A 15,262-nucleotide genomic window follows, 5' to 3' on the forward strand; every position below is an offset into this window, starting at 1 on the left:
GACTAAAAAACCCCAAAATAAAAATGCATTTGAAGATAATTGGATACTCTAAATGAAATGCCCACATGAGGTGTGAATAAGTGTGTGGGATTGCCTGTGTCTGTCTGTTTTCCTTTGTGATGAACTCGCCTGTCCAGGGTGTAAACCTTCCTTTACCTGTAGTCAGCTGGGAAAAGTTTCTTATTATATGTTTTGCCAATTTCCTCTGAATTATTGCTTTTTTAGCTGAACTTTACAATTATTCAGTTATTGCAGCATTTAAAAAAAATATTGAAGTATTCTAATTCTTTGTTTTTTTCTATCTAAACCAAAAAAACAAAACCTAATGCCATTAAAATTAACGATGGAACAAGCAAAAATATCCATAATTAAATCCTTCAATACTGTTAAACAAAAACAGGAACCACGTCTGTTGGTCACATTTTGAACTATCCCATGTGCATCTCAGTTTCTAGGAGCTCTGTTGTGCCACTCATTTGGAGAGCGAGGATTCCTCGGTGATAGTAGCTGTGAGTGGCAGGAGTGTATTTAAAATATGTTGCTTATTGACCAGACTTGCTGGTGTTTCTGTCTGTCGGGATAAATCTTCACTCGCCTCCTGCTAGTTACTATGTGTATTTTCACTCTCTGTTAGGAACGTCCCTGCAGATGGGGGGGGTAGTGCGTTCATGTGTGTGTGAATGAGTGAAGCTCCAAAGGGAAGAGAGACAGGAAAAGAGAGGAAGAGAAACACAGAGAGAGAGAGTGAAAGACAGACAGAGAGAGAGAGGGGGGGGGGGGGACAATGAGAGACAGATTGTAGACGGCCAGCACACAGACAGAGGAAAGGTGCAGGCAAACAATTTGAGAGCTTGCGTCATGTTGAGTGGTGTGCGTGCTCTATTGATCCTGGTTAACCCTACTGGGACCTACACCTATGGCAGGCGGGCTCAGCCTTCCAGCTACAGTATAATACCGTATGGTTGGCAGATTAAAGGATGAGACGTAAGGAACAAGCTGCACAACTCAACGTAAAGGAAGGGAGGCAGCCATGAGGAGCAGCTAACAGAAGAGCCACGCTGCACCACCGCAGTATGAGCTGGTATCCGCCCGTCCACAGCCCCACGCGCTGAGGTGTGGGAGACAGTGAGTCGCTGGAGTAGGCACACAAGAAAAGTGTACATTAGTGTGTGCATTAGTGTTAGACGTGTGTGCGATTGGTTGACAGTTACGTCTCCGCGGACCTGCCGCGTGTCTGTCAGCGACTGTGCTGACTACGTGCTTTTGTGACTGGGGACGACCGAGGGGGCCCCAGTTTGCGAAGTAGCAGCTTGAAGGAGCTGACAGGCGTTTGATGTTCACAGGACGGGACAGCACAGCATTAACACATGACTCCGAAAGTCCTCTTGAGCCATCTTTGTGTTTGTTATTCTTGCTTTGTGCAGTGCTTGTGGCTCAGGAGGAAGGGACGTGGGTTTTGTATTGAGAGACTCAAGCATAAACTGTAATTGGAGTAGATTGGACGTTTGCAGCATGATTAGCAGAAATGGAATTTTTTTTCACGAGACTGTACGTTAACCCTCACAGGAATCTGCATACACAGATTAGAACGATGTGATAACGCTGCATGTTTATAGGTCAGGTCTAACTTGCAGTTCACACAGGCTTTGCAGGAGGCATTTTCTGTCCTGGGGCTCCTTTGTTGTGGATTCAGGGTTAATCAGAAGAAGTAGATCGATCTTATTCCTGACAAAAATTGCAAATAAGCACTTTTTTTTTTCATTTTTCTAAATGTTGTAAACAATATCTGAAAAAAAACCTCTTTGACCTCAAAGCGGTTTTTTTTTTTGTAATAATGATGTGGTTTGTGGTCAGTGCGTCGGTACACCCATATGGCTTATAGTCTTACATCATTGAGATTTTAAGGATATTTGAAGATATTCTTCCCGTTGCATACAGTTATGCTTTATTCCCAAACAGAAGCTTTCACATTCAACACAGTTGCAATTTGTTGTAAAACATCTTTGTGTTTTCTTCTGAGAGTAACCATTTCTCTTCTGCTTCAGCGTTCACCTCAAGTGTACTGACAAGAAGCAGGTTTAGAGGAACACACATTTAAACAGACAAAGGCTTTAATGTACTTTCTGTCATATTTAAATGCCTTGAATTGGATTTTAAAATGTGTGGAATTATGCTCAGAGCTATACTTAAGGGCTTGACAGTGATAGAAACTAAAATGGATTATGCCCCAATGACAAGCAAGTGAAACATTTGAAAATTACTAATTTCATTTGCTTAGTAGGCATGACGGGAGAAAATGCATTTTGTTTCAGCTGGGCACCCCCCTGGCATTGTAGCGCCGAGTGGAAATTAATTTGCGATGATTACACCTGAGAAAATAAAATCATTTCATGTCTGCAAATATATGCAAACACAGCTTTGGACATACCAGGAGAGCTGCACGTGTTTATTATTTTTTTCTAAACATTAATTTGTTTTGTGCGTTTTATTGCTGTGATAATATCTGTGAGAGCTTTGCGCTGGTGTAAAGAGAATTAAGAGATGCTATAAATCAAACATGGGGGATCTGGTGGTCTGCAGTCCACATGTGACCTCTGTCCATTTCCAGAATTCCACATTATTATTGTTTTCACATTCGAAACCAGGTTGAAATTACTAAAAAATAATTGTAATGCATACATTTTCTTTTTGGTGAATAAAAAAATTGTCCCATGCATGCATTTCAATTAAACTCAGATAAACACATTTGGTCCTTTTCATTGAATTAGCCACCATGAGTCCCGTAAGTGTTGGTGATAGGTGCACTCATTTTCACAATTTGGCTCTATTAGTGAGAAGGAATTTTTTGGCACACTCTCAATGATCATGGTGAAGATGGCGAGTGAAGACTGAATTAGAATAGGTGTTACGCTGGCGTAAACCACCCCTCATACTGTGTGGCCTTGGCCTGACTCATTGAAATATGTTGCATCATTTGTGAATCACTGTTTGCAACAAGATATTAATGGACTCTGAATTTCAACGTCTGTCCACCGGCAGAGGCTGTCAATTAACTTTGAACTACATTAATGTATCAGATTGAAGAAACTCTTCCCGTATTTACATCTTTCTAACAACCGCCTGAGTGAACGTCGACGGGCAGGAAGCAGGCAAATGTCAACAGGAGAGCCGTGACTTCCATTAGAGCCGCGTGTGCCTACCTGGCCGCCTCTCGGCCTGTGTCTCCCCGCCTCGGTGCCACAGCGAAAACTAATGCGTGAAGGGAAACAGGCGAGCGGGTAAGCCTGCTGAATTCTGATGAGCGCTCACCCGCCGAGGTCTGGGAGGGGAGCAGAAACAGGCACCTGAGCGCTACACAGAGACGAGATGGTTAGCAGCACAGCGGAGCAGCAGCTTTGTTCACTCCTCAGCATTCGTGTGGAAAAAATATGTGGTTAGGGAGCAGTGAGAAGAGCACATACAATGCCTGTTTTTTTGTGTGTGTGGTTTTTTTTTTTTAACTTGCCACCAGATAAAACACATTTGAGAAGAAGTGAAATTAACACCCTGTGGTATGAAGAGAATTTAATGAACTTATGTCAGGTGTCACAGATGTCAGTACTTTTAAAAATATCAGTCCTTTTAAGGGTTCTTCCCAAAAAAACTGTGGAAATTATGACATTTATTAGGCCGTGAAACCATTTTTGTGGAAAATATAACCTCCTTAAGCTTAGTCCATTAAGTTAATGTTTCTACAATCAACATTTTTATAGTCTTGGTGGCGTGAATTACGTGTGATGTGCGCGAGACCTCCTGTAGTGACAATGTCACAGAGATTTATTACTCCACTGCAGGTTTTCTGAGTAGAAGAAAAAGAGGGGGGGAAAAAAGAGGACGGAACCTGCCACCAATACAGCATCAAGACTAATAGTGTGTACACAGTAGAATAACCATGGAATTGTCACTGAGATTAAGGGAGTTTACAGACAAAACACAGAATAATCCGGATGAAATATGATCAAAATACAAACACGTGAACATGCTAAGAACGATTGTATCAATTAAAACGTTTAGAGATAAATGCCTCTCGTATACAATCTATTATAATGACTTTAAAAATGAGTCCCTGTCACACTAGCTCAAGAAATTACAACAAGTCTCATAATTAGAAATATGATAATGACTTGTGTGTTTTTCTATCCGGAAGACGCCAAAAGAATATTTTACTAAAGGTTCATCATCCTTCCTGATTTTCTAGTGTAACTGCTTCATACGGTCACAGGACTGCTCATATATATGTGATTAAGGAGGAAGAAGAGATTTGTTAACTGGGTGACAAGGCGTCAGCGGTGAAGTGGCTAAAGAAGGAAGCAAAAAGTCACTGGTTCAAACCCTCCTGCAGTCAAAGGGTCTTGGTTGTTTTAAAGAGCGGGACACACTGCTCTGTTTAAGGTTCAGTATTGTGTTGTGTTGTATATACTCTGGTTTGTATAGTGCCTGCAAAATAAAATTGTAGCTCTATCAGCCAACCGCTTGGACCAATTTATTTTTAAGGCAGAGTTACTTAAAAAATAATGATCTTTATTCACATAGATAACACTTTTTTGTCATATTCCCTAATTTCTGATTATTTTCAAAGACATTATCTGAGATAGGTATGGCTATTTATCATTAAATGGAGGAAAATGTAATTAACCCAAACAAATATGAAAATATGTGTTGATTGTTCATTAATATACTTGAATTATTTGGTTGCCTATTTGCAATACTTTCATTTTGAAATTTTAATCATTGCACAAATTAAATGCACTCAGGGTTATGTTTGTCCTACAAAGCTATTTTAATAGTACCCGTTCTTTTTTGTTCCAGTAAAAAAAAGTATCAGACCTTTATCTGGATTTTTGTTGGAACTCATATATTAGAGGCCAGTATATGACTACACCCAAGTTTTTTTTTTTTGTAGTATACAGTAAACTGTATGAGCAGCCATGGAGTTTGTTTGTCCTTGAAGAGAACAAAATAGCAGCATTTTTTTTTTTGTGTGTGTCTAAAGGACAATACCAACATATAGAATCTTCTCTCATACAAATCCTGTTATCTCGGCTCCACAACAATTGGATGGGCCCTCGAAGACGTGCTTAGCAGCTCTGCACAGAAATGGACTGAGCTCCGTCTTAATCCAGCAGCAGAGAGTGGGGCACAGTGGGAGCCCAGCTGGAGCTTGAAAAAAGGAACAGGGGGACATCTTTCACACAGAAGGGTCTACCTCGGTACTGTTGACTTGTTGCTTCCTCTCGGGGACTTCATGGCATTTAGACGCTTAAGAGCTTAAGGGTCAAAACCAGAAATTGGGTTAATTCAGATTAGACGAGTCTGTGGTTGGTGTCTAAAGACCACCAGGCCGTCTAACTGGTGCACCCAAACTGACCCATATAATATACCAGCATTTCACTCCTGGACTTGCTGTAATTCTGAGCTTTGTCTCTTTTTAAGTGAATGATGCCGACAAACTGTTATCTGAAAAATGTACTGTCTAGACTGAAGAAGTAAGTGGAGCAGAGGCTTACATACGTGCACTCTTCGCTGTAGATGCAGCTGATCATTAGGTGATCACATTATGCAGCACTCAGCACCGCAGTGCCTCGCGTAAGAGACATTAGTGTTGCTTAGACAGTATGTATCGCTGCATTTGTAATGTGAGCATGTAATTGGTGCATAATCACATGTCTCCACTGTGATTTATTGATGCAGGGGGGTTTTTTCATTTCCTTTTTGATCTGCATGGTATATGGCTGCGTGATGGCGGCCAGATCATCTCTTCCTATTGAAAGTCGCCAGGTATCTTCCGTGAAATATGAAGTCTTTCGTCTTCCTGGACTGTGTGGACTAAATGTGTCTGTCATATCCTTGAGCATAGCCTTCAGTTGTAACAAAGCTTTATTGTACAGCAGATAAAGAGAGAGCGAGAGAGAGAGTGAGTGAGAGAGAGAGAGAGAGAGAGAGAAAGAGAGAGAGAAGAAAAGAAAAGTCTCTGTTTTTCCCGACAGAAAAACTAATTCAGCAGTGTTCTTCATCATATCTCAAAGAGCACGTAATCTCTTTCAACATTAAGCAGCAATGTTCCTCACATGGGTGTGAAATAATGGTAAGGCTTTTGTGATATGAGAGGTTTGCACGGAGAACATCCCAGGTAGTGTTGACAGCTAAATGGAAGCAGGAGCGTGGAAAATCACAATTAAATGGTGACAAAAAAAAACTTTAACATTCTGGTGGATTTTGCTCCACAAAAAAAAAAAAAAAGAAGGTTCATAGCAGAGGCCAAAGTGTGCACAGGCATGCTTGTGAGAGCTTTGTGAGGCAATGCGCTCTGGACAAGCCCAACTGAAAGGCTATTTGGGATGTCTTTTTGTTTGTCCAGCGAGAGCCTCCCTGCCGGGTGCCTTGTGAGCCGTCTCTGACAGCCCGGGCATCCACACAGAGCAGCAAGAGAAAGGTAAACAAGGCTTTTAAAGGCCTCGTTACATAAAGTCCTTCAGTGGTGAAGGAAATGTTTAATTATTCACTTGTGAGTTTTGAAAAAAAAAAAGAGAAAAAGATCAGGTTTTCAAACTCAGTTTAAGGGAACTCCCAAAGATTCTTGTGAAGAAGACGATTATTGTGTTTAGGATTATTTTTTCTTATGATTTTGTGTACTTTTATTGTTTGTGAGGGTCTCTGTGTCTTGTTTTTACGGGGGTGAAAAGAGCACCCAAGATTTGTAGTCAAATACAACCACTGTCATATTGCTTGAAATGTAATCAAATACGAGTCAAAGTACTCTTCTAAAAATATTAGTTTTTCTATAACCACTCTTGATTGCATTGTCTGTAGTTTAATTCAGTTTAATTTTGTATGGAATAATATGTTTGAAGCACCTTACTTTGACAAACAAGGAAAAGAAAAGTCTATATGAAGCATGGTTTTTATGTAAAAAGAAAAACTTCTTGCCCACAAACCAAATGGTTTGAATATTAATTCAAATGATGGGCATATAATGTTGTAAATTGTGATTTTTAAAGTATAAATGTTAAATAAACTTGAGCATGAGTGAAATGAAGTTGGACATGTAAAAAAGGAAGAAAAAAAATCCACTTGCTTTTCTGATTATTTTATGCCACTCCGTTTTCCCTGTCGGCTCACACGACTAACAGCTATTAATCTGCTGTGTTATTTTCCTTTCGCTGATGTAATACTATCTAAAATCTGCATGTTTTTCATTTCAAAGGGATATCGTTTTTTTTTTAATAGTGATAAAATGAAACAGTATTTAATTACAGTAATGTGAGTAGTTGTAATTCCACCCCTGCTGAGTTCATGAGAGATTCTCAGTATCACATGTGGTAGGAACAAAAACTGATATGTCCGGTAGTTCAAAGCATTTTTTATGTTCATGAGATAGAAGAGTCGTAGCACAGTCATGCAAAGCACGGATGAACTTGGTTTATCTTTATTTGAAAAATGACAATCATTTAAAAGAGCTTATCAAATCCGTCCCCACGGTACGTACAAGTGAAGGTCTTAACAATTGTCCATGCGTGTCAACAGAAGGTCATTTGTATGGATTTCTTACATAATATCTCTCGAAAATTCACCCGAAAGGTTTTCTAAAGACAGCCTGTGTTTTCAAGTCGTGTTATGTTTTCTGCACATCCCTTCGTCTATCATTTGTGGTGGGACTTCCAACCAGAGAGCTGTTGCCATCTTGTCCAACTCTTCTTTGCCTCCACCACAGACGGCTGCATTTCAAAGAGTTTTCCATATGCACTGAAACACTTGCTTTTCATTCACTCAGCCCCATCCACATGCAACCCTGTGACTCACACATGACGGGTTTGAGCATCTGTTACGCAAGGAAAGAAAAGAGAAAAAAATCTTTTTGACTTTCAGTCTGCTAACTAATCAAATAAAACGACCAGAAGAGAAAAATTGACATGGCTGCACCTGGCAATAGTGAATACTGTCTTTCTCACCCCTCAGCCCATCATCTCTCTCTCTCTCAGAGGTTCCAATTCCTTCGACTGCTCCGCATGCATGTGCATATTAGTATGCACGGCTGTGCAGAGACACGGTTTCTTACCTCGTACAGGTGGGTGCAGTAAATATTAGCTTTTCAAATGAACCACCCTTGGCTATTTAAAGGCCACAATTGAGAGGCTTTATTTTTCCCCCCCTGGCAGGCCATTCCGAACCACGAGCAGACAGTTTGGTTGCATTCAACAAATATTAAGTAACCATTGACTTCAGTCTCTATCTTCTCCCGGAGTTCACTTTGGAGGAGCGAGGAAAGGTCATTGAGTTCACCTTGAACGCAAACAAACAGGAAATGTTGGCCGATGCTGGCTGCTTGATTTAATACCACAGAGTTATTCCTGATTAAAAAGCAAGAAAACGAACCTGAGGAGGATGCCTGTACTGAAACGTGAACACTGTAGACTGCTGAAAGTACATGTTGCAAGGTGGCATATACTGTGAGCCTCTCCCTGCCCTGGAGGCAGACTGAGGGACGGAGGACAGTAATCTTCTGGTTAGCCAGAGGCCACAAGCATGTCGAAAATGAGACTTTAAAGAAACTGTCGGGAGCCACTGTCACTTTTTCCGCGAGATGTCTCCGCGAGAAACATATTTTACGACGACATTTAAGCCAGTGGACTCTAAAACATGAGTTTGTCACAAGATGATCGGGTGAGTGTCTGGCTTAATAAGGAAGAGCTGCATGGGTCAGTGGGATATGGCCTCTTTGAGACCGTATTCAACATCACGTATGCAACATATTTGACTCTCTGCTTTGTCGCCATTTGGCTTGTCTGCCTAACAGGAACCATACAGTGCACTTTAAACAAAAAAAACACTGCATAAAAGGAGCTTTCAGTTTCCATATTGGGTAACTCAAGTATGCCAAAATCTAGGGCTGTTATGAGGTTTTGAGATTGCCTTATATGCTCTCCAACTATTGGCTACTTTTGGACGGCAGGGGGCTGTTTACTGTGTTGAAAAAGGTGATATGCTTTAGCGGCAGAGACTGATTTTTGTCGGTTTACCCATGTTTGACTATTGCTTGCCAAGAGAGATCTTTCATCAAGGCACTCGCTGTAACACGCCATCAGTAACAGTAAGCTTGCAGGCCGCTGTGCAGTAAGACACGCTTGGATTTGTCCGTTTCTCTTAAGCCTTTTGTGCCTTGTTTGCCCTCTTGCTTGATATTTCATTTATATTCTGATATCTCTATCTATCTATCTATCTATCTATCTATCTATCTATCTATCTATCTATCTATCTATCTATCTATCTATCTATCTATCTATCTATCTATCTATCTTAAGATGACGTGTTTGTCAAGTTGATTTCGGAGACAAGAGGAGGAGGAGGAAATCCATGTGACTGTGTGGGGTTTTTTGTGTGGAGTACAATCAGAAGGAGTCATTCATTCATGTCCAGCTGCCAGTGTGCTGCTCCTGTTCTGTCCTCACTGGGGAAATTCTGACGTGTGGACTTTGCACTCGGATGTGCTCATGTAGAAAAATACCAAACTCTAAAGGTGAAATGTATTTCAAAGTGTGAGCATGCACAATCAAGGCACAGAGCGGATGTGTGTATCGGTGGAGATTTTAATCAATTTGCCGTTATCACCACTCTTTTTATGTGTATGTCTGTATTTATGTCCTTGTGTCTAACGGTTGAGCTCAGACATGCTTCTGAAGTTAATTTTCGAATTAACGGGGGTACAGTGGCGAGGCCTTCTCATCGGCAGCACTCATTGCAGAGACGAACCATCCCACATTAATGTAGTTAACAGCTTGTGGTCACCGGTGGTTTGCGGGGCTTTGCTGTTTGAGCCGAAATACTCACTGGAGGCAGTGATGCGGAAGCCCTCGATCCCAATGCCACTGGGTACAGAGGGAGACTGTCTCTGGCTCTCTAATTTATGACTGATATACTTTGATAAAGAATTAATGGTTAAAACTTGGTTGAATTCTCATCATTTTGACCGTTTGATTTTATCAACAATCCAACCTCGGCTCTTCTTGTTAAATCTACTATGTCTGTGTCTCATCTCTGCAGGAGTCGGAAGATCCAGATCCGGAACATTCCCCCTCATCTACAGTGGGAGGTCAGATTGTGTGTGTGTGTGTGTGTGTGTGTGTGTGTGTGTGTGTGTGTGTGTGTGTGTGTGTGTGTGTGTGTGTGTGTGTGTGTGTGTGTGTGTGTGTGTGTGTGTGTGTGTGTGTGTGTGTGTGTGTGTGTGTGTGTGTGGGTGTGTGTGTGTGTGTGTGTGTGTGTGTGTGTGTGTGTGAATGTGCGTGTGTGTACACGAGACAGTGGTGGCCAGTTGAACAGCACCAGGTGGCACATAAACCACTTTCCTGACAATGACTCACCAGGACTTAGTAACCTGCAGATTGTAGCCTCAAGTGTGTGTGTGTGTGTGTGTGTGTGTGTGTGTGTGTGTGTGTGTGTGTGTGTGTGTGTGTGTGTGTGTGTGTGTGTGTGTGTGTGTGTGTGTGTGTGTGTGTGTGTGTGTGTGTGTGTGTGTGTGTTGTAGAGAGGTACTACTGTATCTATGCCCATGTGTATTTTAATGTTTGCATGACACTACCTTATTGTCAACATCTGTCAAACATCTAGGCTGCTTTTCTTTCTTTCTTTTTTTTTAACCTTGCATTGTCTGTTATATTTAAATTACATGTGATGAAAAATGTATTGTGACTACTTTTCCGCTTTTAAATGTAAGACTTTTGAGTTTATCTTTGGGATCCCCAACGTGTAAACATACAAACATCAGTGAGAACTAAAGTTGTAGTATTTCACTGCAAATAGTGTGAATCCAGCTGCTTGCCTTTGAGTCCTTTCAGCTAAGACGAGACAATTCCATCTAGAATCCATATTCCATTCCAATTCCATATAGAATATAAAATGTTAGTTGTGGTAACTCATCAGTGGATGTAAAGGGTCAAGCCACAACAAGAGAATTTTTTTTTTACAGCAGGAATCGTGGGTATATTTTTTTCCATTGACAAACGTAGAATAGTGTGAATCGGCCAGGAAAGCCAACGCGCGTTGTCCATGTTTGTGTGTATTAGCTTACAGCCGGATGCTTCTTGACCTTTGTAATTAAACAGGCGTCTTTGTTTCTCCTCTCATAAACAGCTGAATGACTAATTCCTTGGTAGCGTAAATGTTTCAGTTGTAATTTCAATAAGATGTAAGAATAGAAACGATCTCAATGCAGAGATCTCTTGTTTCTTGAACGTGGCGTGATAGGGGAAAAAGCTCGACTCTAAATCTGCCCCACAGCCAACGTTATCTGAGATATTCTGAGCTGCCACTGCTACTTGTTCTGTCACACAAAATACATGTACATCACATTTCGTTTGTAGTCTCTCTCTCTCTCTCTCTCTCTCTCTCTCTCTCTCTCTCTCTCTCTCTCTCTCTCTCTCTCTCTCTCTCTCTCTCTGTACAGACTCTTTAGGTCTGTTGCGCATTAGGTGCTTGGATGGCTAAACAAAGTTTTTATATAAAGTTCAAGACTGAAGTTCATTTTGATGGTGAAGTACTAGAAAAGAATCTAATTCAAATGAAATGGAAATATAAATCACGATAAATGTGAATAACCTTTGTTTTGTTGAAACATGAGAACTTAACCTTAACCTTGGAAACGTCTTCACTTTGCAGGGAAAATACAGAGAGAAATGTAATGAGACGCCCACATCTAAGAATTGTGGGAGAAAACTGAACTGCTAGACTCTCCACATACATGGAGAACATGCAAACTTCACACAGAAAGACATGTACATAATAGGATATATTATCAAGAAATATTCTTTCAGTGAGTGCTAAAATGTGCAGCGTAATAATTGACGACCACTCAAAAGTAAATAAGCAAATACAGAGAGCAGAGACTCAAACGGATAGCAAAGTGCTTGTGCTTTGCCTTGTCCAGCCTCTGATTGTGACATTTGTCTTTATTTACAGTAGTGGAAATCACTTACTTCTCAGTCGCTTGCTTTATTTAAACAAGTACAAATAAACAGAATAAATGTGCTTCTTCAACTTCAAAATGAAAAAGTACATTGAATAAAAGTTATGTCCAAAGACTCAATGGCTGCAAAGTTATAGTTTCACAACAGAGCTGGATTTGTGTGTGCCTCAATGTTTGTAACTATACTTTTGCATCAGTGGCATTGGTGACGTCTCAAACTGACTCTATTCTTTGTCCCTCAGGTGTTGGATGGCCTTCTTGCTCAGTATGGTACTGTAGAAAACGTGGAACAAGGTACAGCACCTTTCTCCGCCCGGTGATTTCTGCACGCCATCTTCATGTGGCACCAACTGTTCAATGCACGTGTGTCCATTTAGCAACGCGTACACAGACCTCCCAGTGAGCCCGGTCTCCTTGTGTGCAGTCACTTCCTCATCATCCCACACAGCCATTATCTAAACATCACCCATCTCTGGTGTCTTTATCGTCCTCGCTGTCTTGTGCGTGTGTTATAAGTTTGTCCCGAGGAGACCGGCGTCTGAATTGCATGCAGCCTCTATAATAAGCACTGTGTACTGCCACGGGTCCCAAGGCCGCAGCTTATGGATTGAAGTGGGCAGACATGGCAGACCTCCAGTAGTAATGTGTCCATGTGTGTTTATGGCTGTTTGTATGTGACGCGACTCCCCTGTGGAGGATCGCCATGGTAAAAGAGGAGGATGTTGTAGGCGCCTGTGGTGAAGCTTTAGTTCTGTTTGATGGTGTGTGTGTGTGTGTGTGTGTGTGTGTGTGTGTGTGTGTGTGTGTGTGTGTGTGTGTGTGTGTGTGTGTGTGTGTGTGTGTGTGTGTGTGTGTGTGTGTGTGTGTGTGTGTGTGTGTGTCAGAATAGCAAGCACTAGAACTATCTCTACAAACTTCAGGGAGGAAAAATAACCAACAACCCATAAGTTGACACACAATCATTGTGTCTTGCTTCATGTGTCAAAACAGCCAGAATCAACAACCACTCACTGTTGTCATGACAAGTGGTAAAAGAGAAACCCGGCAGCAAAATTGCTCCGCAAGATTTTCAAGATGCCGTAGTGGTAAAGAAGTCTTCTTCATGTTGTACCAATCAGCAGCGCTGTATCTCCTTTTTATTCTTCTTTCTGTATTCCTCAGCCGGGTCCTTTAAATATCAAGAGTGAGAATAAATGATGAGGAGAGCCACCACATACGTACGTCCCATTTCAGTAACAGCCTCTGTCCAGAGTCCTGCCTGTTGTTCAAACTAGCTTTTCCCTGCCTGTGTGCATTTACTCTGCTTACAAGGGTGAGGTTTTGGAGCGGTCCCATGCTCCTGTGTGGCATGAAGGCGGCCGACCGGCAGGCTCTGGGCAGGGCGGGGCAGAGCGGGACGGAGCGAGTGCGAGCGCCGCTCTCGGGCACCAAGCCAGGCCCTGCCTACTCACCCCTCTCTTTGCCAGCTGGGGGCTCTCCCTGAATTTAACTCTTCCACACCTGCTGACTGTTAAGAATCAAGCGAGTGTGGAATTTTCTTTTTCATTATTCCCGCTGAGTCTGTTTTTGAGTCTCAGCGAAGAAAGGTCACTTTTCCATTAATGTGATACTGGCAGAGTGTCTGGTTTCTCCTAACGCACTCATACTGGCAATTATAGTTGTGGTTCACCTGCTCATTGTTTCAAATGTGTTTGAAAAAATGTATTTGTATGTTCATTAAGATATTTTGAATATTGACAGCAAACATGTTTTCAACAAGTTTTGGCCTCAACCTTTTAGAAACAGCTTGTTTTGACATTTACCATTTTTTTTCCTGCACTGTTGGGAAAGACAGAGATTTGTGACAATACTTTAGCACTACTAAGGCAGATTCTCTTTCTGTGAGATGTTGTTTTCACTACAACTACTGTCCCAGATTCTTTTTCAGTTACATGACATGATATAATGTAGAAATGAGGCCAAATGAAACATAAAGTCATCATTATCGTAGCATTGGACAAGATGATTACCTATCACCTGATATCAATACAGAACTGCAATTTTCGCTGCAGCGTCGGCTCGTTCCGCGCGGCGTCACGCCCTATCAGAGATTACTCACTTTGTTTAGGCTGCTGTGTCAGACGTAAACCTGTCATTGTGAAAGCGGCAGAGAGGCCATTGTGTTAAGCAGCTCCCGTTCGTCAAGGAGGCAGCGTGGTTTGGAGGGAAGCCAGTGTGGTGATGGCCGTAATGGATTCACACAGACACTTGGCTCTCCGGGTCACTACGGGAACCTGGACACACGTCGGCCTCACATACGGCAGAAACAAACACCCGAGTGTGTGCAGGTGTGAATGTGACTGAAGCTTCTTTTACTAGTGTCTGACGCTTTTCTTTTTTCTCTCTGTGCACCTTTTGCAGTGAACACTGACACTGAAACGGCAGTGGTGAATGTTACGTACGCAACCAAGGAGGAAGCCAAAGTGTAAGCAGCACAAACAATAACAGCGACGCAGGAGTGAGACTGAAGACTCCTGCAGAGTCAAGAAGTTACCAATGGATTAATGTATAAGAGAACTTTTGTGTGTGTCTGAAATGGGAATAGCTTCCTTGAGAAGTGCTAATCTTAATTTGACATATCTAATCATGTTGATGCTGATAAGTTTCAAAATCAATATATATGTATATATTGAGTTTGAACTTGAGTCTTTATATTTGAAACTGAGATTTTCATGAAAATACAGCCGACCTAAGTCAGTGGTTCCCAACCCGGGCTTTGTGTTCGCTTTGGGCAGGATATCAGAGATTAGAAAGTAGTCCCAGGTTTTTTCTGCTCTAAGGTTGTCAAAATTACAATTTCACATGTCAAAGAAAACCACAATAAAAAAAAAACTTTATAGAATCTAGTGCAGAACTGGTTTGCTCCTGAGTGCTTCTTTTTTTGCGTGGTGTACACAGTATCTAACTGTGTTTGGCTTCACTTTAATCTTGTGGAATATCGCAGGTCAGAGAGACAGTCTGGGAACCAAACAGCCTTGCAAATGTCATTTTTTTTAGCACCACACAGCCCAGTGTGTGAAAGGTGTTAATAGTTGCATCGGCTCTGACTCTTTTTATTCAGACGTTTATTATTAATATGTGGTGGCATTTAAGATGTGAAAACTTTTTCTTGGAAGACTCTAACCAGCACTCAGTAAACACTCAAACATCCAATACTTAAAAGAACGAATTGTTAAGATTATGAAGTTACTTTAAAGTGTTTGTTACTGAGTAATTAGTCAAACGTAC

The 15,262-nt window shown here is 41.4% G+C and overlaps 1 protein-coding gene across 4 annotated transcripts in view; it reads left to right on the plus strand.

Annotated features, from left to right (window-relative positions):
- Positions 1–15,262, plus strand: part of igf2bp2a (insulin-like growth factor 2 mRNA binding protein 2a) — a 44,357-nt gene that overhangs the window by 15,741 nt on the left and 13,354 nt on the right. For all 4 annotated transcript variants that reach the window (XM_080478801.1, XM_080478800.1, XM_080478803.1 and 1 more), the window contains exons 3-5: positions 10,078–10,126; positions 12,238–12,289; positions 14,396–14,459. In XM_080478801.1, coding sequence (XP_080334927.1) covers positions 10,078–10,126; positions 12,238–12,289; positions 14,396–14,459 — 165 coding nt within the window. The remainder of the gene's footprint in view (positions 1–10,077; positions 10,127–12,237; positions 12,290–14,395; positions 14,460–15,262) is intronic.

Source organism: Lipophrys pholis (genome assembly GCF_963383615.2).
Source record: "Lipophrys pholis genome assembly, chromosome: 13".
NCBI classification, from domain to species: domain Eukaryota; kingdom Metazoa; phylum Chordata; class Actinopteri; order Blenniiformes; family Blenniidae; genus Lipophrys; species Lipophrys pholis.